The 22554-nt window shown below is 41.8% G+C and overlaps 1 protein-coding gene across 5 annotated transcripts in view; it reads right to left on the bottom strand.

Moving 5' to 3' along the window:
* The window catches only part of PDE5A (phosphodiesterase 5A), a 151257-nt gene that overhangs the window by 38808 nt on the left and 89895 nt on the right, over nucleotides 1–22554 (bottom strand). For all 5 annotated transcript variants that reach the window (XM_061164123.1, XM_061164127.1, XM_061164126.1 and 2 more), the window contains 2 exons: nucleotides 17869–18044; nucleotides 14754–14813 (listed from right to left, as the gene is read on the bottom strand). In XM_061164123.1, coding sequence (XP_061020106.1) covers nucleotides 14754–14813; nucleotides 17869–18044 — 236 coding nt within the window. The remainder of the gene's footprint in view (nucleotides 1–14753; nucleotides 14814–17868; nucleotides 18045–22554) is intronic.

The following is a 22554-nucleotide window of genomic DNA, read 5'->3' as shown; positions in this document are numbered from 1 at the left end:
TTTTTCTTTTAACGTCATACACTAGAAATATTTTACTATACAAGTTATTCCTTTTTTTTTTTTTTTAAACTGAGCCCTTTGTGGGTAAGTGATATGTTTCCAAGTAAGGCCAGGTGGAGAGAGGGTAACTGTACCTGGAACACTAGGCAGATCTAAGGAGTCCAGTGACCCGACCGCTTTATATTTCCACAGTGTCGATTCACTCAACAGAAATGTACTGAGTACTTATTCTGGATCCGTCCCAGTACTACGGACTGAGAATAAGTAGTGAGCAGGGTAATGATGACGTTCTAGGCATTTTATGTTTAATTCTCAAGACAACCTTATGAACTGGATACTCTAGCTCCATCCTTGGTTTGATTTTTAATCATCCAGTGGTAGTAAACACTTGCAATTTCTTCAAATACACACCTTGCTCTTTTTAAAAAATCAATGTTCCTTTTACCTCCTGCTTCTCCTACTTTCTTTAAGTTCTTTAAGACACAGTTCCCATCCAAATTAAAGTTATTAGTAAATGCCCTTCAGAGCCAAGCCCACTGTGGGAATACCTGTTTAATCACACAAAATTCACTTCAATGTACTTTCCTGTTTATCTGCTCCAAACCACACTGGACTGACAGGTGGGGCTGAATCTTACACATCTTTGTATCCATTGTGTCCACTGATGGATATAGTTCTGATATTTGTTAATATGAATACTTATTAAATGAATGGGAGGGGGGAAAAAATCTCATTCTCTTCACTTAATTTGAGTTACAAGTTATAAGGTCTGGTTTTAAGGTCCCAAATCCTCCTAGAAAGGTGAAGTCCATCAGTTTTGAGTTGGAAAACTAGCAGATGCATTCATTCCAATCTGTTTTGTTTGGTACTGGATATTTTTAAAAATCACCATTATTTGTTATACTATTTAAAAATTGGGAGATTTTAACAATAAAGCAGTATTTCTGGTCTTTCCTGAAAAATCAGGCCACGTTGAGCTTCAATTCCCATGAAGCCACAGCCAGCTCTCCTCCCCCACACCCCCACCTCACACCCCCGGCCCCCTCAGGCTGAGCAGGTTTCACTCCCAGATTCTCTGCCAGGCCCCCACCAGCATGAAAACTTACAAGAACCTCACTCCTCAACCCTCTTGACTATTTACTCTGCCAGCACTTTAGCGGCCTTAGCCACATCTGGCTGAAATTCATCTGATAAAAAGAGGCTTTAACTTGGTGTGGGGCAGAGGGGAGAAAATACAGAAATCTCAGCCAGGTTCCTGCTGATGTTTTTTCCTTGCTCTTCTCTAACCCCCTGAAGTTTCCTCTGAGTATCTGCCATATGACTTCTTTGCTCTCACTCCATCTTCTTGTGAAGTGAAAAGGTCACACACACAGTTATAAAACCTTATGGAGCAACCTAGAGCTTTCCACTGCCAAGCTGTGGGCACGTGCACATTCGCTGTGCGTCTTGACTGGCACCTTCTACTTACACATACCAGACGTGTTTCAACTTTAAAAGAATGTCACCCTCTTCATACTCCAAACTAAGTCTCTTTCCCCGAGCCCAAATTTCACGAGAAAATATGCCCTCTGTCCAGCCAACTGCACGGGCTAAGGCATGGGCTGAGGAGGGGAAGGGAGGAAGACAAACGTCTGGGTAAATGGCTGCGTTGTCTACAGCGGCCTTCAGCATCACAGACCGAGCAGGCACTGGAGTGGGGCTCGGAAGTGTGGAGGTGGGAGCAAACCTACCTTTAATTCAAAGCAGATAACAGCTGCTTCTCTTAAACATTGCATAAGAGAACAGATGTTCATTCCTTAGGGCATCATTATTCTTGGAGCAGGAAGTTGTCTCTCTCTCCTTCCACAAAGGATATTCTAAACACCACGGGATGAGGACAGCCTACACGCCTGGTGCCTTGCTCCGTTACACGGCACTAATTCCTGACCACTCTCCTCCCAGAGAAGACTCTTTTCTTCTGCTTGATCAGCCTCGTCACACCATGACTCAGCCTTTCGAGCTGACCTAAGGGGGATGTGCAGACATTTTCCTTCAGGACCTTGTGGTCAGTGATACAGAGGTTCCGGATTCTTGGGAACGACTGCTAATAAGTCATGAGAAAGTCCTACCTCATTAAAGCTCTCATAAATTGCTTCTCTGACCATCACAAGAGAATTCAATTTTGTTTGCCCTGAAAGGGCTTGGGATACAGGGGATTTGAAATAAAACATACTACTTTATTTGAAATAAAACATACTGCTTGTCATTCTAACTTACCATTTATAAAATATAATGTTCTACATCTTACTAATAAGCAGGGGAAAAGATGTGGTGTGTCTGGGAGAGGTTATGTATATACAATTCTGGGTTTTCATAGCTTCTTCCTTTCAGGGATGGTTTGATTTGTTAGAATTTGCAAAGTGAAATCTTTGGGGGATAATATAACTTATGATATTGAAGATTTAACAGAAATAACATTTTATAGATTCTGTAAAGCAATACGGTGCCATAAGTATGTGTATGTATTATAACTGAATAACCCAGTTCAAAACTTCTGGAACTATGATACCACCTAACACTGTTCAAAGGTCTTCCCTGGTAGCTCAGTGATAAAGAATCTTCTGCAATGCAGGAGACATGGGCTTGATCCCTGGATTGGGAAAGTCCCCTGGAGAAGGAAATGGCAACCCACTCAAGTATTCTTGTCTGGAAAATCCCATGGACAAGAGGAGCCTGGTGGGCTACAGTCCACGGGGTTGCAAAAGAGTAGGACAAGACTTAGTGACTAAACAACAACACTTCCATACTGCTTATTCTCCCATGTGAGAGCACAGTGCTTGTGAATTCTTAAGCAAAAGCAATTAGGTATTTGCCTGCTTAATTTGGATAGAGTTAAGCCTTTCTGAGTTGGGCATTCTAATCCGTGTCAAATTAACCAAATACTGAATGTAAAAAAAAATATACAAAGCTCCTTGGATTAAATATTTAACCTGGCAAACAGTTTAGTAATATAATGTCACTTTTCTTCTGAGTCCTTTAATTACATCTGCCACTCAAACTAATAAAGAAACTAGTAATAAACTATTAATAAAGAAACTATTCCTTGTATGACTCTTTAGAGGAAATTCATTTTAAGTCCCTTTTTTATTATGACTCCTTTTTCTAAGGCCTTGATCGCTTTTCACCATTTTTGCAAAAATTGAAAGCAAAGACAAATAACTCTGGAAGTGAAATTCACTAAGGGTGAAACTGGGCACATTGCTCAGTGATCTTTAATCAAAACCAGTTGTTCTGGACGACCCTGGTGGTCCAGCGGTTAGGAATTGTCTGCCAATGCGGAAGACACAGGTTTGGTGCTGGTGGGAGAGGATTCCACATGCCACAGCCGCCAGAGCCAGCGCTCCGCAACAAGAGGACCACCGCCGGGAGCAGCCCCATGCACTGCAGTGGAGAGAGCCGGCACGCGGGAGGCCCGGCCCAGCCAAGAACAAACACTTTATTTAAAGGGACTTCCCTGGTGGTCCAGTGGCTAAAAATTCACCTTCCACTGCAGGGGACTCAGGTTCAATCCCTGTTCAGGAAACTAAGCTAAAGCCTGTGCACCACAACTACGGAGCCTGTATACAAAAGGTTCACATGCCACAACTAAGACCCAGTGCAGCCAAAAATAAATAAATATTAAAAAAAAAAAGAACAGTTGTTGTGAATACCATCTGACTGATACAGAACTACATAATAAATTGATCGTGAGCCAGCAACATCCCAGATCAGCCACCACATTTGCATTTTGGCATAATGATGCGAAGAGTTGACTCATTTGAAAAGACCCTGATGCTGGGAAGGATTGAAGGTGGGAGGAGAAGGGGGCAACAGAGGATGAGATGGTTGGGTGGCATCACCGACTCAATGGACATGGGTTAGGGTACATTCCGGGAGTTGGTGATGGACAGGGAGGCCTGGCGTGCTGCGGTTTGTGGGTCGCGAAGAGTCAGACACGACTGAGTGGCTGAACTGGTGATGATCATAAAAAGAGAAATCTAAAAGCAAGGTGAAGCACATAGTGAAGCAATGTTTGCTGTCAGGGGCTCTGGTCCCGATGTCCCACTGACACCCTGAACAGGCCATTCAACCTTTGCCTGTTTTCTCACCTGTAAAATGAGGGGGCTGGATCAGATCGTCGCTGAGGTCTATCTCTGTGACCACACAACTAGGATTTCTTACTGCCTTTTCACTCTGGAACCCAAGGCCCCCCTGTGAGTGACACTAAATCTTGTCAGTGACATTCTTGTACAGGTCCAGGCTGTCTCCAGCTCCCTAACCATTTAGACAGATGCTGCACCATAGCTGTTATGGTTATACTATGCTTTTCAGGCTTGATTCCTCACACAGGAGGGAAGAGCCGTTCCTCCTCTAAGAAGGCTCACACACAGGATCCTAGCCTCTGCCATGAGAGCAGAGGAGGGAGAGGCCTCTGTACTTACTGCAGTAACACCCTAAATGAAAATTGAGCTTTCAGAAATTGCCATCTATTTTTTTAAATTTTAATGTAGGGGTAGGGAGGTGTCTGTATCGTGGCCATCTGTTTTCAAGGTTAATTAACACCCCCTCACTTCTGGGTCTCCTTGTTTCTCCTCCTCTGCCTGGAACACAGCCCCTCACGTCGTCATATAGCTAGTTCTTTCCCGTTTTTGTATGTCTCAGCTGCACCCGAGAAACAGTCTGTGGTAGACACTAGCAAGGCTCTATTAACACAATATCTACATCCACCTTTTCCGAGCAAGCCCTCGTTTTCCGAAGAGTCAAGAAAGCTCAAACATTTATTTCCCAGACTCCCTCTCATCTAAGGTTCCAGATGGAATTTGGTTTCTCCCATGAGGTGTACTTGAGGGAGACCTGGATTTCAAACTAACACAGGAGGAACCCATGTTCCTGAAATGTGGTCCAGAGGCTGTCAGCAGCTGTGGAGGCTGCAGTCCCAGCAGACGCTTTCTGACTCCCAAACCGTGCCGCCCTGGCTGACTCTGGAAGGAGATGCTGTAATGGGTTTCTGGTTCTGGCTTCCATGGGAGTTCCCACACTGAGCCAAAGCTACAGTTCTGTTGTAGGACTAATTCCTGAGGTCATCCATCCACCCGCTCCAATTATATGTAAGCACTTAATTATTTTCTGCTTTTAACAGCTAAAGGAGCTTCTGTTATCTGCAACTGAGTCCTGATGGTGCTCTTCAGGCAAAGTGCCGGTGGGCAACAGGTTCTCAGGGTGAGGCCTTTGGGTCAGAGAGCTCTCTTGGACTTGAAGGCAGAAGAGAATCAAGTTTCCATTAGAGCAGCACCTCTCACAGTCTGGTTCCAGTGTCTGCAGTGGCGTCTGGGAACTTGCTGAAAATGCAAATTCCTGGACTGTAACACAGAACACAGACAGTGAAGGACAGGGAAGCCTGCAGGCTACAGTCCACGGGGTCGCCAAGAGTCAGACCCGACTTACTGACTGAACAGCAACCAACCACACAGAACTACTCAATCAGAAACTCTGGGAGTGGAGCTCAGCCACCTGTATTATAATGAAACTTCCAGATGATTCTGATGAGTGTGGAGCTGTGAGAACTGCTGCATTAGAGAGTGGTTATTAATAACCAATAGCATGTAACAGTCCCTGAAGTCATCACTTGCAGTTATAAAGAAGGAAATCCTTCTTGAGGACCCGTGATGGCTGCCGTTCATACGGTGGTGGAAGGCTGCTTCCAGCTGCTGTGGAAGGATTAAAGAAAGGAAGGAGAAGCTCTGGGCTATAAACTGTGAGGCCAAGTCATGATCAGAAAAGTAAAGAGTTTTTATGGCCTTCCTAAAACATTCTATCTGTTGAAGCACTAATGCAGCCGAAACCCACACTCAATCTTATCCTGCAGGTTGCTGAATTACGGTGGGATGAAATCAGACTTGCCACACCTCATACATGAACATCAGAGCACTGACCAGGAGTGCGTGAGGCGCCAGGAATGACACTGAGACATTTGAGAAGGTGTAGATAACCACACACACCAAACCGCTCAGGCCGGGGTATGTCTAAGGTGTGGGTAACCACACACACCAAACCGCTCAGGCCGGGGTATGTCTAAGGTGTGGGTAACCACACACACCAAACCGCTCAGGCCGGGGTATGTCTAAGGTGTGGGTAACCACACACACCAAACCGCTCAGGCCGGGGTATGTCTAAGGTGTGGGTAACCACACACACCAAACCGCTCAGGCCGGGGTATGTCTAAGGTGTGGGTAACCACACACACCAAACCGCTCAGGCCGGGGTATGTCTAAGGTGTGGGTAACCACACACACCAAACCGCTCATGCGGGGATATGTCTAAGGTGTGGACAAGTACACATACCAAACTGCTCACACTGGAATATGTCTCTATAGTATAAATTTACAGTGCCTGTATTTTACAGTCATAGCACCTTTTTTCCTGATTATAATTACATAATATTATATACTTATGCTATACATATAGTCCCTCACTATTCTTTAAGTTCCAAGAGGGCAGAGATTGAGTATTCATTGTTATATCTGGAACACCTAACATAATACATAAAACAGGAGATAAATATGAATGTTAAATAAAAAATTTGTGATCAAGCACCTAATCAATTAATAATATTTAAACAATATTTAATAATATTTTAACACAATATTTAATAACATATAATAATATTTAACAATAATTTAATTTGGTAAGAGCCATAATACAAACATTAAAATTGGTAATGAACCATGCTATGTCAGACACGACAGATAAACAGTAGACTGTGCCTTCTCTTATAGTTCAAGTATTCACTTTATTTACTTTTGAAAATTTTTATTTATAGCTGACTTCCTTCTTTCATTTGCACAATGAATACTTCACATTATAATTTTAAAAACTCAGTGTAAGTGGCAATAAAGTTTGATTCATTCACTGGCGAGAACACTGGAAACTCAGGATGGGAAAACAATTACCAAAACTTTTCTGCTTTTTTTTTAGCAGCTCTCGTAGGAAGTGACTTAAAATGGTCAACTCAAGGTGACTTCCTTCAAGTAGAGAATTGGTTATACATAACTCATAAACAAAAGGTTTACGTTTATCTTAGAACACATGGTGCTTTTCTCTTCCAGTAAGTTTTCCACCTACCTGAGGTTGTTCTTTGGCTAATTAGAAAATGAGTGTATACTTTTATATACCTGTTAGCACAGCTGACACCATCGTGGGCCCATGTTGACCTTCCGCTGACCCTCCCCAGGACTGTACTGTGTAGTAAATAATTTCTCTGTCATCAAGGGCTTTGTAGTTAATAGATATCATTTAGGTCCAGGTCCAGGTGACCTCTATGCTCTGCTAGCTCCAAACAATGGTGAAGACCTTCCCTAACATATTCCCAGTACCTGTAAGCCCAGTTACCCGTGCATAAATCTTGATTTAGGAATGCACTCCCTGCTTCTACCCACCTCCCCCCATACCCCAGGGAGGTTATAAAACTGTCCCAAAGGGCCCCTGTGGTGTGGAGTGCAGCACTGGATGCTTCCAGATTGTTGCTCATCTGCTCCCACCCTCTAAGTTACCTTACAATGAAATGATCCATCGCTTATATGGAGCTGCCTGCCTCATTTAAAGACACCATCTCAGGTCAGTGGGCACTCTTAGTTCCCGCCACATTCCAACAGCTTTCCTGGGTGTGCATAATTAGAACAGCTTAAGCAAAAAGACTTGGAACATGACAGGGAAGATGAAGGCCTCAGTGTTGCTTCTCCTGTATTAGAACTGATTTTCTTCCCAGTATCACCACTACTAACAGCAACTGGCACATAATGTGTATGTGGAGGGGCAGATGCACCAGGAACTCTGGGCACTACAACTCTCTGAAGGAAGTTCCTTTATTATCCTCTTTTTAGAGGAAGAAACTGAGGCACAGATTTGCCTGGCATCACAGAGGTGGAATCTCAACCCAGACATCTCTCTCTGGACTCACACTTTTAACCATCATGCTATATTCATGAAACTGAAAGCTGACAATGAAAATGTATCTCAGCACCCCTCAACATGACCAGCTCTATGACCAGTTAGCAGGTAGTTTTATTCAACTATTAAATTATTTCTAGCTTCATAATCATTTTAAGAAAAAAGAAAGTATAATCTTATCGAATGCTTTGAAGGATTATGAACTGTGTTATTTCATGCTAGATTACAGACTTTCTGAAAGTCTGAATTTTCCAGAATCAGTCATTCAACAAAGCATGTAAACCAGGTTCCTGCTAAGCAATCACTAAATAGTAGCTATTTCTATTATTATTATTATTAAAATATGACTCAAGGACTAGCAGTCTGATGGAGAAGACAGACACATAAATAATTGAAATATACAGATTTTTAAGTAACGACAACACAAGTATGCTGATAGTTTGCATGAGTGATTGCTAACACAGTGATGGAGAACTAAAGTACACATTTACTGTTTTAAAGTCATTTCGAATAGTTAATTCTGACTGGCCACAGGGTGCCCAAATTAAGCACCTCTGGGTTTGTCTGTGACGGTGTTCCTGAAGGAGACGAGCATTTGAATCAGTGCCCTCAGCAGGGCAGACTACTCTCCAGGGTGGGTGGGTACCAGCCAGGCCACGGAGGGCCTGCACAGAGCCTAAGGTGGGAAAAGGAGGAATTCGCCCCTTTTTGCTGCCTCCCACCCTGCAGGAGTGGGGACATCCCGTACCTTCTCAGGCTCTTGGACCGGGATTTCAGCCATCAGCCTGTCCTGTTCTCAGGCCCTCAGACCCCACCAGACCACACCACTGGCTTCCTGGGTCTCTGGCTTGCAGACAGCAGACTGCCAGACTTTTCCGCTCCTGTAATCACGCGAGTCAGTTCCTAAGAATCTCTCTCATGTATATACAAAATCTCTACTGGTTCTGTGTTTCTGGAGAACCCTGACTAATAAAGTCATCTATCTTTATAAAGTCAGGGACAGTCAGTCCTGAGCTTTATCAGTGCCTTACTCAAGGCACATGCCGGCCCTTCTCTTACTCAACTATCGCTTATTATGAAGCAAGTCTTCACACAACGGACGGGGACAGCCTGGAGTCCCTGCTACACAACCATGGAAAGAAACTTGACAGGCGAGAATGCATTTAAAAACGCACAGTCTCCTTGAAGTCCATAAAGCACATGCTCATGGAAAATAATGATACACTTGGGTAAGGTAAATGTAACGGTCACTTAAAAATTATTGAATTTCATATTTTTGGTTGATGCTCATGAAAAAAGGTTAATATTTAGCCTGTGGCAAAGTCTCTGGTAACCTCAGAAGAAAATAGAGACGTGGCTACACAATATGCTCAACTGTATGATCTTTAGACAAAAAAGGTCACACTGTAGTCAAAGGCATTCGGCCTGCCTTAGGTTTGACGTATCAAGTATCAGGAGGTAAAACAAAAAATCAGAGAAACAACTCCTAATAGCCAACTGTTAACAACAGGCTCCTTATTCAGAAAGTTATTTATCATAATAACTCTGAAAAGAAGGACGGCTACTGAACTTGGTCTTCCATAAAATGTCAAATTCTTGCAATTAGCTTCAGTGTTTTATGAAGGCATTTTGTTACATTCCTCCTTGATGTTTAGTTCAACATAAATGTAAAGAGGAAAAGAGATTTTCCCCAATGATGCATTATTTAAGGAAGTTATCTACAGGAATAAAATTAAGATACTTGGCATGTTTATTGGCAGCTGCAAGGAGAGACGCCCAGCCAGGTATTTTAAGCTCTCCTCATCAGTCTTCAGTCACTCTCTCACCCCAGGGCATTCTGTACACAGCAGTCTGGGGCCAGGTCTTTGAACAAAGCCACACTGTAGCCATCACGTTACACCTTACAGACGTTTAATGTCTTCCTCGTGTTTAACGTGCACAGAAAACGTGTTCTTAAAGAAAAAGCCCCACACAATTAGTGTATAAGGCTGTTAGACTATATCTTTCTCTAAGAAGATTCAAATACAAATGAGAAAGAAACATTACTAATACAAAAAGAGGTGAATACTCCAACTCCGCACGTGGAACCAAATCTTAGAGAGAATGAAGAAGGGAGCAAGGCACAGCAGGACTAGATTAGTGTATTTTCTTCAGTAACTATACCAATGCATTTTATGATTTCTCCTTCCTTTTAACATTATATAGATGGATTCCTTTAAATCGCAATATGGAAGAGGCACAGACTGTAAAAAACCCTGAAAAATTCGCATAAAGTTTTTTAAAACCATGTAAAGAAGGCACATGACCGTGTCAAGATTCCAATAAAGTCCATACCTGCTTATAAGTAAAACTTCAGAGAAAATGTGTGACTGCAGTTGGGACTAATACACAGATCTGGCTAACATCCAGTTAGTACATAAGAAGCTCAAGAACACTGCCACCATACTTTGGAGTTAAGACTGCCACTGGAATTAATCCACTTATCAAATGAAAGTAGGAGGAGCCAAACAGAATCTATTAAATCTGGCAATGTGGAAGACATACAGCCCAATTCATGTTATAGACATCTATAAAAATGATGCATCGACTGACCGTGCAGAGGAAGTGGAAGGACCCAAACTGTTCAAAAACGTGCCCAGCCCTTGGTGAGGAAGCAGGCGCCTTACTGGACGCCTTGTTACTATACACAGGTCAGTGACACTGGTTGTCAGGCTCACAGGGTCAACTCTCCTTCATTATTATCTGCTCAAAATTTTCCACTTACAAAATTGGATTGTCCATAGAGATTTTTCCCAAAGAAGTCCCAAAGAAGGAATGTGATGAGCATCTTGACATAAGGAACTGGCTCTATCCTCTAACACTGCCTTCGACATTAAGAGATTTGAATCAGGCATCTGGTCTTGCCCCTTACTGCTGGTACCTGCAGCATTCACAGACATGCCTGATCAAGAGGGTTCATGTGAAGTTACTGAAAGGGGAAGGTCAGGATGAGGTATAAATTCTGTCCTAGGAAATCCTGCCTGAGTGGGTAGTTTCTTCCTCTTCTCACTATTTTGGTACAGAACTTTCAGCATCACAGCAGGGTCTTAGTTTGCTTTTAGATACAACATCTGTGATTAAAGAAACTGCTATAAAATAGAATAAGCTATAGGGACTGGAACTGAATCAGCACTGACTCCATGACAAAACTGGGAAGCTCATCTAAAAAAACTAAGCTCTACTAGATATTTATTTACTGTTATTCTAGCAAGACAAGGCAGAAAAGGCAACCGATCAATCAGATATGCAGCTACTTGTAATAAACACTCATTTCATTCTGATATCTTAACTATGACTTTCTAATGATCATAGCCAGGTCAGCTGGGGTCCTTTTATTTTTATCTCAAAACTTGTGATGAAAGATCATTAAAGGGCATATGACAAAATGCTTGTATAAGGCTTAAGCCAACAAAAAATAGGATTAAAAATAGGACAAAAATGTCAAGTAATGCAAGGGCAAAAAAGGCTTCTGAATTTCCTATCAATTTTGTTATACTTTCTGCTGTAACTGAGACTTTTCTGAACACAGAAATATTTAGTGTACTTAAGCATAGTATTTCAAGAATGCATTTCTAAAAATAAAAATTAAGCAGTTGACAGCTTTTCCATTATTTTAGGTTTTAAATTGAGATGAACCATCAGACACATGACTAAGATAGCAATTCTGGTAATTACTGGATGAGGCAGGCACCTGTGTAGTTGGGGGCTGCAAAGGAATTTTTATTAGGTTGATAGAAAACAGAGTTGAAATCATTTTCTGAATTTCAACCAATTTAAATGAATTATCTGACCTACGTTATCCTATGTTATCCTAAATTTCTCAATGCAGCTGCCAGAAATCTCTTTTCCAAATGGAACAACAGATGGTTTTGAACAATACTGCAATACAGCAATGCTCAGTTTTTCCAAAGTGTTTTTCTCTTGCTAAAATTATAAACATGATTGAGAAAATAATTTTCAGATTTTTCTGAAAGACTTATGCTATTTTCAAAGTAAAAAGCAAAATTTAATATCCTAATGAATTTTTTAGCATTATCTTTGCTAGTTTTTATCTAAAACAACACATGGAAGAGTGTAACCTAGCCTCGTTTTGCAGTAATGTTAATCCCACAGAGCTTGCAAGCACTTCAAAATGCTTCTCTCCATGTGATCATTTCCTGCTCACAGTATGCAGTTAGTGCAAAACTCTAGCACTCTAGGAGGATTAGACAAATGGGCAATTAAGCCTGATGTGAGAGATACTTTAAACTTTTAAACCTTTGTAAATAATTGAAAAACAACTCATTCCTTCAAACATCATCATGAACAAAATAAATAACAGCCAATTCCAATGAGGCTAACCCCCAGAGAAGCTTAACCTTTCAGATGAAATCATCTCGAGTTCCTTCGACTGTTCTTGGCAGATGACTCAGCTTCATACTCAGTGATTTAATCAAGAATCTACAAGTCTGGTCCCTCCTTCCTTTCCTAGCTCATTCTCTCCAGGGTTGTGCAATGATGTGTATGCTTTGGGTCTGGACAGTCTGTCCTGGTACCTACTCACAACCTGGGAGGATCCTGAGTAGGGCAATCTAAACTCAACCTCAGATTCCATTTTCAAAATGCTAATACTGACCTTACAGGGTGGCTGTGGACTTAATACACTTAACACACACAAAGAACTTCAAACACACCATGTATGTGGTAAGTGCTCAGCAAGTGGGGCTTCCCTGGTGGCTCAGATGGTAAAGAACCTTCCTGCAAGGCAGGAGACCCAGGTTCCATCCCTGGGTTGGGAGGATCCCCTGGAGAAGGGAGTGGTGACCCACTCCAGTACTCCTGCCTGGAGAATCCCATGGACAGAGGAGCCTGGTGGGCTACAGTCCATGGGGTCGTAAAGAGTCAGGCACGACTGAGTGACTAACAGAGTCAGCGTAGCTATTATTACCACCCCTTTTCTCTGGTCTTGGCTAAAGAGATGTCTCTGTGATGCTTAGACCACTTCAAGGCCCAGATCTCTGTCACCGTCCTACATTCTTAGTCTCATGCTCACCCTGGACCTTCCCCCTTTGTCCACGAACGTGTTGCCTCTCCTGCTTGTGAGCAAACTGCTCACAAACACAAAACAAAACAATAAAAAACTTCACATGATGCAGCCAACACCCTTCTTAGCTATTTCATTCTTTCATACAAAACATACTTTTTAAACTACTATTCATTTCCTCCACTTTCTCACCATCTAGTCTGACCTTTTGCATTTTCACTCCTGAAGCTGCCTTCTCAACCATCACCTAATCAGTGAATCCAGCAGCCTTTCTCAGTCCTATTTCTCAACCTTCCTGCAACAACTGATGGGATCTCCTTCCTCATAAAAACTGTTCTGCTTGCTGCCCTAGATCTGCCTCCGTGTCTAACTGCCATGTGTCTGCCTTAGCTGGTTTCTTTTCCTACACCTTCCATCTACACGTACACCCCAACAGTTCTACCCTCAGCCTTGCGCGTCTTTCCACATTCTCCCGCACTCGCTCCATTCCTATTATTTCACTGTCATGGGACTCCACCCCAGGCCCTATCCCTTAACTTCCAAATTGCCGCCTCTCTTCTGGCCACCAGCCCCTCCCCACTCTGCACCTGCCTTTCCCAGCGCGCAAGATGTCTATTTGGTTGTTCCACCCACATCTCAAACTTACCGTGTTCTGTATCAAATCTATCTTTTCCTTCTTAATATTTCCACTTTGGTTAATGAAGGGGATGATCATTCTTTGAACTACCAAGGCCAGAACGTCTGAAGCATCTTTAACCTCCTCCCTCCCTAAAGCTCATCACAGCGCTGACGGGCAGTGCTCTGGAGACCGACGGTGCGAGTGTCTCTCCTGACTCTTCACTTCTGCCGGCGACCCTGGGCCAGTCCGCGAGCTTCGGCGTCCACCGCACGGCTTGTGCAGTTTACATGGGAAAGCGTATGTAAGGGCAAGGGGGGCGACCATTGGCAAGCCACAATGACGATGACAGAGGAGGAAGCTCAGTGGCCTCGGCAGCGCTCTCACCCGCCTCGCTCCCAGGACGTCCCACACACACTTCACACTGTCTCACATGAACGGAAACGCAAAAGGCAGGCTTGCTTGTCAGTGTAGAAGTGCTTCGAGTTTTCATTAACCTTAACCAAGGCAATCTCAACCAATCACCAAACTCAAAAGACCTTCTTACATATCAATGTGCTTTTCTCTCCTAGCATCCTAAATAAGAACTTTGTGAGAATTCAGGAACTGACTTTATTTGAACCCAATTTCAAATAACATTCTGCAAGCCGTATGGTTAGAAATTAAAACCATTCTCCATTTTTAATAACGCAGAGTACGTTATCAGTAACGAGCTATAAAATCTTTGTTGTCAGTACTCAAACCAAACAACCACCTTGCAATCCCCTGTCCACACTTCCCCAGGAACCAAAACTACATTTAATTTTGGCTTAAGAAAGATGTAAAGATTATAACAATTACTGGGAAAATATCAGAATCATTTAATGTGTTACAAAATCAATACAATGTTATCATTTGCTCTGTGTTATCACTGAACTTCTATCTAGCCTTGCAAGAAAATAGGTTTGATTAGACCTTTTTTATAAATGTCCATATAAATATTTACCACATTTAATTAAAGGTCTAGGGGACCACCACCCGCAGCAGCAGCTGCCCTGAGAGAAGCATATCTACGTCTTAATTAGCTGCCTCTGGTTAGTCATTTCTACAGAGGAGGAGGAGGAGGATTACCGCTAAGGATTGGAGCTCTCTGGTCTCTTCCTCTGCAGCTGAAGCATGATAAGACAGAACCTACGGGGCAAGAACAGAAGGAATGCATGTTATACAAAAGAGGAATACCCAACACAGACCACAACTTCAAGCCTGGGATTCTCCCAAGCCTTCCTGCAGAGCTATCTAGACTCCTGAGAACATCGTATCTTCTTTGCTGCTTTCTTCAACAGAGAGAAAATCTCGGATTTTTATTCAAATGCTTCTTATGGAAACGGAAAGTTACACTCCCTGTGTTCAAAGAAAACTGTCACTTTTCCTCTGACAATGTTGATACAACAAACACATTATTTATAAGTCACACTATTCACTCAAACTTGGCAGAAAATTCTGTGTTGCTTTTCTTAAACAAAAATACTGACTTTAGCTATTTTACTGGTGTGCTGAACCAAGATAAAAGACTCCTGCATAAGCTGACATTGTAATGTTGATATTTAGGAAGAAAGCAGTCTGGAAGTGGCTCTTGGATGAGGCCTGTAACCACTGTAGAATTCATAAGGAAAAACTGCATAGCAGAGAGGTAAATGTCACCCAGATTCAGGGATACTTTTCCACTCACAGGATTCAAGAACGGAGAAGAGCAGAAGTGGCCTATAAATCCATCTGTTAACAGCAGAGGACACCTAGGCCCAGGGAGTCTCATCACTTGGCTGTGAGCTCACACCCAGTGAGAAGAGGGCCTGGGACCCAGCTTTCATCTCCTAATCTCATACACTTTTCACCATCCTAGTGGAGTTACAAGAAGATAGTAAGGCAGATTTACTATCTTCCTATAACTTAACATGTGAATCATTTATTCCCATTTTCAAAACTGACAACTTCCAAATGATGGGATAGTATTTTAGATGTTCTTCTAAGCCAAGGTAGTTAAATTGTCTATCATATTAAATATTTTTAAAAGTTCATTTTTGACAGAGTTAACACAGACTTACTAAAAATCTCTTAAAAGTTTTAGGGTCAGTGATAAAAAGGTACCTCATTTTCAGACTTTAAACGGTGAGTCAAGTAATTCAGTGGCCCAAACCAGTTTTCCTTGAACTAGTTTTTAAAACTGTAAGCAATTAAAAATCTAAAGCCAAATGGTAAATATGTCTAAATACTGTGATTCAGAACATTATAGTACGGTAATACATGTGACTTGTCTTACGGTTTCCCTAGGAAACCTAGGGAACCTCGGAGCTGCTGTTTCCCACTGCCATGAAACTGACAGATCACAGCTGCTGACACCAGGGCGGCGGTTTGTTGAGAAAGGCTAAGATGGTGGCCCTGAACTAGTCTAATATAAATCAACGCAATGCAACATGGGCAAAGGAATAAAGGAATAACATGACACGCTAAGTTTAAAAAATTAATCTTATCACACGCTGAAGATAAAAATAGCACCATACTCACAGGGTTGTAAGGATTAACTCTCGTTAGTACATGTGAGAACACAGGGTAAGCATTTGATAAAGGTTAGCTGTTTACTGTTGTTTTACTGTCATTATAATGATGTCTTCTAGGTCAAAATAATTCCCGAAGAAAACATAAGGGATTTATGTCCCTAGGTTTTATCCAATGCCTTGGGAGAAAAGGCTTTCAAGGTTAAATCTGTGATCATAGATATGATTTCCTACAATGAATTGAAATTGGAAAATGGGTATACTAAGTGAAAGTACAAGTACTCATTTTTAACTGAAATAAAACTACAGTGTAAAAACAGAAACAAACTTCAGTGAGGAAGATACTCAGAAACTGTGAACAAAATTATACCTGGGATTTGTCTCAAAGTAATCAATGGATTCATAGGGAAGAAGAGAGCAGAGAAGTGGGCAAGAGTATGGATGGAATGATAGTAGCCACAGGTCAATAATTATTGAAGACAGCTAATGAAGACATGGGGGTTCCATAGTTATCCTCTCTACTTCAGCATTATGTTTGAAATTTTCCAAATAAGAAGTATGTTTAAAAAGAGATTAATTTCTAATTGATAGCTGGCTTAGAGTCAATTCTTCAGTACAGTCATGGAAACAGTAACAAAATATGTTAAAAATTGTATATACACATGCACACACATGTACATACATATGTATGCGTACATTTAATGTAAAATATATGCATACATGTGTGTGTGTGTGTGTGTGTGTGTGTGTGTATTTGAAACAGATTTCTACTGATTTCTAATCCAAAGTCTCTTATATAGTACTTTACTAAAATTATTTGGAGTTTTATATTCACATTAGAAAGTATACCATCTTGGGTACTGGTAAACAGCTGGAGGAAAAGTTACAATCTGTAACTCAAACATTGATTTCTACTGATCTCCACTGGCTAAGAGCAGGCAAACACTAAAATGTATTTCACACCAGTGTGTGAATGACTAGGGAATGCCCTTTCTGAAGTCTAACTCCCTAGACTGGTCTACGATGTAAGAAATTTCCATCTTGCACAAAGTGAATGCTCTCAGGCCGTCAGTGAGACGTCTGGAGATGGCTGGCCCGCGTGGGTAGGCGCATCCTGCTTGGGAGGGAGTATTGTCTGAGGCCAGGCCCCAGGCCCGTAGTTCACACTCAGAATCACCTGGGGGAGACTGGTAGGAACACACAGGTTCCCAGCCTCCACCCAGGACGTACTGAATCAGAATTTTCTCAAGATCCACAATTCTGTAATTTGGAAGAGTTTTCCCTTTTCCTCATTTCTGATTCTGAGTGCTTGGGATACCTGGTTTTGTTGTTTTGACGTGTGAACACACCTGCTCAGGAGGAGAGATGGGAGGCTCAGGCAGTGGAGAAAGGACAGACAGGGCGGGACTATCATCAGTGTGAGCGGGCTCCTCACTAGGGTCCAAGGACCGCCTTCGGCCGAGAAAGCGGAGGATGAAGGGGCCCGGGGCCTGAGCTTTGATGTGGTCGTATGACCTTTGACAAGTTTCTCAAGTATGCTGGGTCTCAGTTTCCTTAGCTGTTTAAGTGAGGAGAGAGGAAACACGCGGTTCTCGCCGGTCACAGTGATGTAACAGACCCCGAGCGCTCCGCAGGGAGGGGCGGCGGCCGGGAGTGCGCCCAGGGAGGCCGAGGCGTCCCGCAGGAGCACCCACCTCTAACGTGACCATCTGCTTGGCCATGGCTCTCTCCACCGCTTCGTACATCTGTGTGTTCTGGATCCCCAAGCCACAAAAGATGACGAAAGCTTCCAGAAACTGTTCATCGTTTCGGTTGAAAGGCTTAACTTTGCCAGTGGTTTCTTCCATCTTATTAACAAGTTGGCAAACCCCTATAATAATCCAAGAAATTGAACAGATGTTACTATTCATAATCACAATATGCACTGACTTTAACACAGGCCCCCAAAGGTCTAGGGCTTTTCTTTTGGGAGTGCTTGGCATCTCCAAGTAGGCAAACGGATCCTCACACAAAGAAGCTAGAACAATGAACTGAGTTAATTTACATGCAAACTCATTTCACACAGTCCTAAATGTATGTTGTCTATGTTCAAAAAGATCCTAGAGTACTATTTTCTTCCAGATTCTGTCACAAGTTTTATATCAGTTGAATCCCCAAAGACAATTTGTCCTTTGGAGACTAATTGGATTTTTGTACTCTTGCCAAGAGAACAATTTTGATGCACATCAGAATTTTGGGTCACCCAGGCTGCCTTTCCTTACTGAGAAATCAGAAGTTAAAAAACACAATTATCCACAAAACAGAATGTAGGAAACAGTTCACAGAGACAGTCTCAAATTTCAAATATGTACCTCTGCATCCAGGAGAATATTTCCAATCATTTTTGATACTGCAAATAAATGCATGTAGAGATGACTATTTACTTAGATATAAGAGCAGAATTAACCTTTGAAGAAAATCATAACCAAACCTCCCAAGTCCTGGTCTTTCTTAGAAAGTCAAACACATAGTATATATAAATGGAAGACTATGTCAAATCGTAATTGAACTCATTGTTCTATGGGGCTCCGATCGTAAGGGGTCTCTGCGAGGAGTCTGATGACCTTGTACCTCTGGGTAACAGTGCTGCTAACGTCCTGTCTCTTCTGTCTCTACATACGTAACACAGACTTCCATAACGGCCCACTGTGGAGGAGGCGCAGTGCTCAATGCTTCAGGACACATATGGACTCCGGTCTGCATGATTCACACTATGAGAAAGGGGCGCTCACATCCGCTTTAAAGATGAAGACACTGAGTCTCGGGAAGGTCAAGTCATGTGCTCCAGGGTGCTTACGTTTAAAGTTGAAACCCCAGCTCAGCCTAGCCCCAAAGACCAGATTATTACCGTAGGTCTGCCCTGTGCCTTTTACCCCTGTCTGATGACTGTTGGCAGTTTCCTGACTGCCTCTTGCTCACCCACACCTTTGCCTGTAGTTTTCCGCTGGTCCCAGTCTCTTTCCTGTTGCCCAGGAGATCCCTACATCTAGATCCCTACATGCCCTTCACAGGGAGCTCCCAGAGGCCTCCCACTTCCCCAGGGGAGGCAGACACCTCTCCTATCTCCTTAACGTTTACCAGCTGGAGGATCATGGGGAGTTTTATTTCTGTCTCTCCTTCTAGACTGTACATATCCTGGGCTTAAGAGATTTTATTTTTCAGTTCCACTTCCTTAGCTAGCCAGGCCTGGCACACAGCAAGACTCAAAAAATGTTTACCGAATTAACGAAAGGATGCAAGACTACAGTTCTGACCCAGCTGCTTTCCCATGAAGATTGTGGTTGGCTATCTCTTTATTTTTCCTGGAGCACAAAAGGATTTCAGAGAGTCTGAAATGATGCATGGTTGCACATGTAGTCCCTTTATCACCAGTGGTGTGCACTTTATTTTTAACACTACAAATTATCTGTATCCTCCTTCTGCTCTTTGTTTGTGGGAGTTTTCCTATTTTAGATAGTAAAGCCATCCGTATCTACCAGTGTTACCACTGCAGAGGTTACTTCTCTAACACTTATTCCATTATCAAGAAAAACTTAAAATTTGGACACTGCAAGTAAAAACCATGAGTAAATGGCAATCAGCATTCATCATTTTAAAAGACCACATACCATGTACAGTGCAAACACAAGGGTTATGTCCTCCAACCTTTGTGAATCCCCAAATTATAAACATGGGACTGTTTATGTAGGCATCTGGCTATCTCCCACATCACATGTTCTTGAGAGTCATGCATTCCTTATCTTCATAGCACAATGTAACTGCTTTTCAGTTGTTACTAAGTTTTCTCCTGCTTGATGGCCACTTTTCATAAACAGGATTTTTCTTTTTGTCACTTTCATAAGATTGACTGTGCATATGGAAAGGAGAAGACAGGCCGTGGTCATCAGACAGTCTGCTAGGCTTGGGGCCGAGGTAAGGAGCTCTCTCCTGGACAGCAGTTCAAATCTAAGCCTCAGTCAGTCATTGCTGTTTAGCCGCTCAGTCGTGTCCAACTCTTTGCAACCTCATGGATCACAAGGCTCAATCTGGCTCCCCAGGCTCCTCTGTCCATGGGATTCTCCCGGCAAGAATACTGGAATAGGTTGCCATTTCCTTCTCCAGAGGATCTTCCCAACCCAGGGATCAAACCTGTGTCTTCTCCTGTGGCTCCTGCATTGCAGGCAGATTCTTTACTGATGAGCAACCAAGGAAGCCCAGTAAGTGGTATTAATTAATACCCCAGGAATTGAAAGGTACTAAAACGGCATATTCAGCATACAAACAGCAGGAGTTGTCTGTACCGACCACAGCTCAGGGCAGAACAGCGAGCACGTGTCAGAACCCGCCTCGACAGACAGGCAGACACAGAGTAACACTCAGGAAGCTTGGACCCATTTACAGACAGTTTTCACAATGTATTTCTTAAAGATGTGGAAGAATGGATGAAGAGTATAGTAATGAAATTTAAAACTGGTCATTTGAAATGCCACATCTACTAGCAAGTGATATAAAATCAGAAGCACTTATATATAAAAACAAAGTAGTCATTGCAGAACCAAAATTAAAACAGAATCACTCAGCCAAAATCAATCACTATGTACAACCATAAAATAAAATATTCAAAAACATATTAGGTGAAAACCGAGAAGTAGCACAGTTAGATAATAAAATATCAGTGTTACGTAATATTATTAGTTCACAAAGTACTTGCACAGACATTATTTCACATGCTCACAACAGCAGCTCTGAGAGCTAGTTGGCACTGAAGGCCTCTGGAAATTATGCTGAAGGGAACTAGGTAGTTTCTCAAATCACACACTGAGGTTTCCTTTTCTATAACTCCAGGGGTCAGATGTTCTTACCAACCAGTTTTCCTGCTGGCTTTGTGGCAGAGCAGGGCGTCACCTCTTACATTCTGCCTGTGGTCTCAGGCCTTCTTTCCCACACAACACGGGGAGATGCCCAAACTGTTAATACTCATGGCTCAGACAGTAAAGAATTGGCCTGCAACGCGGGAGACCTGGGTTGGATCCTTGGTCAGGACAATCCCCTGGAGAAGGGGATGGGAAGCCACTCCAGTATGCTTGCCTGGAGAATCCCATGGACAGAGGAGCCTGGCGGGCTACAGTCCATGGGGTCACAAAGAGTCAGACACGGCTGAGTGACTAACACACACGCACACACAAGACCTGCCCTTTTATACCCTTATGACCTACCTTGCAAAAAAATTTTTTTCAAGATATTTTCTTCAAGATATTTGCCAATTATCTTAACTTAGGAAGTTTCTCGCTGTAGAAAAGATTTAATTTCTCAAGTAAGTCATCTTTTAAGTTTTCAACTATAGTGTCTTGCTTTTAAAAGAAGCTTCCTGTTTTAAGATTACATATAAACCAATATTTTCCTCTAGTGCTTTTACAGATTCATTCTATGATATTCAATCTTCTAATTCTACTTAATTCCCCACCCCCCATTAAATTGCTACTGGATTCTTATGAAACTTAAATAGTTATTCATCCTTTAATAATTTAAATTGTCACCTCAAATAATAAATTCATATTATTTCAACAATGTGCTTTTTTCACATTTAAATTTCATGAAATCAGTTTGCATTCTCATCAATTGCTTGTAATGGTGTAACTAAAATTATGTTTTTCTTTCTTTGAGTTACATAAAATGGTGTCTTTCAACCAACGACATCTTAGAAACAGAAATGTAGTCTATTATATACCAACACAAATTATATCGGACTTGGGTCTGCATTTAGACTTTCTATTGTGTCCCATCAATCTTGCCATCTTTTCGAGCACACATTTAATACTTTTAGTTATGTTACTTATATAGCATTATTTTAATTTCTGATAAAGGCAATTCTCTATCCATCAACTCTGATTATTTTACACTATCCGTCCAGAAGAATTTTATAAATACTTCTTTTTATATGTTATCCTCCAGATGAATTTTTTATATGTTTGTTAAGAACTCCCTTCCCCTTTGAAAAACAATCTTATCAGGACATGTATTAAAACTGAAATAAAACCTAATCTGCAAAAACTTAACATCTTAAAAAAATTCTTATCATTAGGGAATGTTTTGTCAGTTCATGTACTGAAGATTTTCAAGTTATCTAGTACAGTTTTATAGTTTTTCTCACATAGATGTTCCTATTTCTGACAAAGTTTATTCCTTGTTACTATTCTATATGAGATTTTTTTCCATTATTATTTTCCAACAAATTTGTCTTGCCATGTAAGAAAGTTATTTTCCTTTAACGATTTGAAAGCCAGGCACTTTTGCAACTCTCTTTTTAGATAGCTACTTTCAGCTGATTCTCCTGGGTTGTTCCATTTAACAATCGTATCATA

Source organism: Dama dama, chromosome 17 (genome assembly GCF_033118175.1).
Source record: "Dama dama isolate Ldn47 chromosome 17, ASM3311817v1, whole genome shotgun sequence".
Classification (NCBI taxonomy): Eukaryota; Metazoa; Chordata; class Mammalia; order Artiodactyla; family Cervidae; genus Dama; species Dama dama.
The sequence above is the reverse complement of the archived record's forward strand: the minus strand, read 5'-3'. Positions and strand labels throughout refer to the sequence as shown.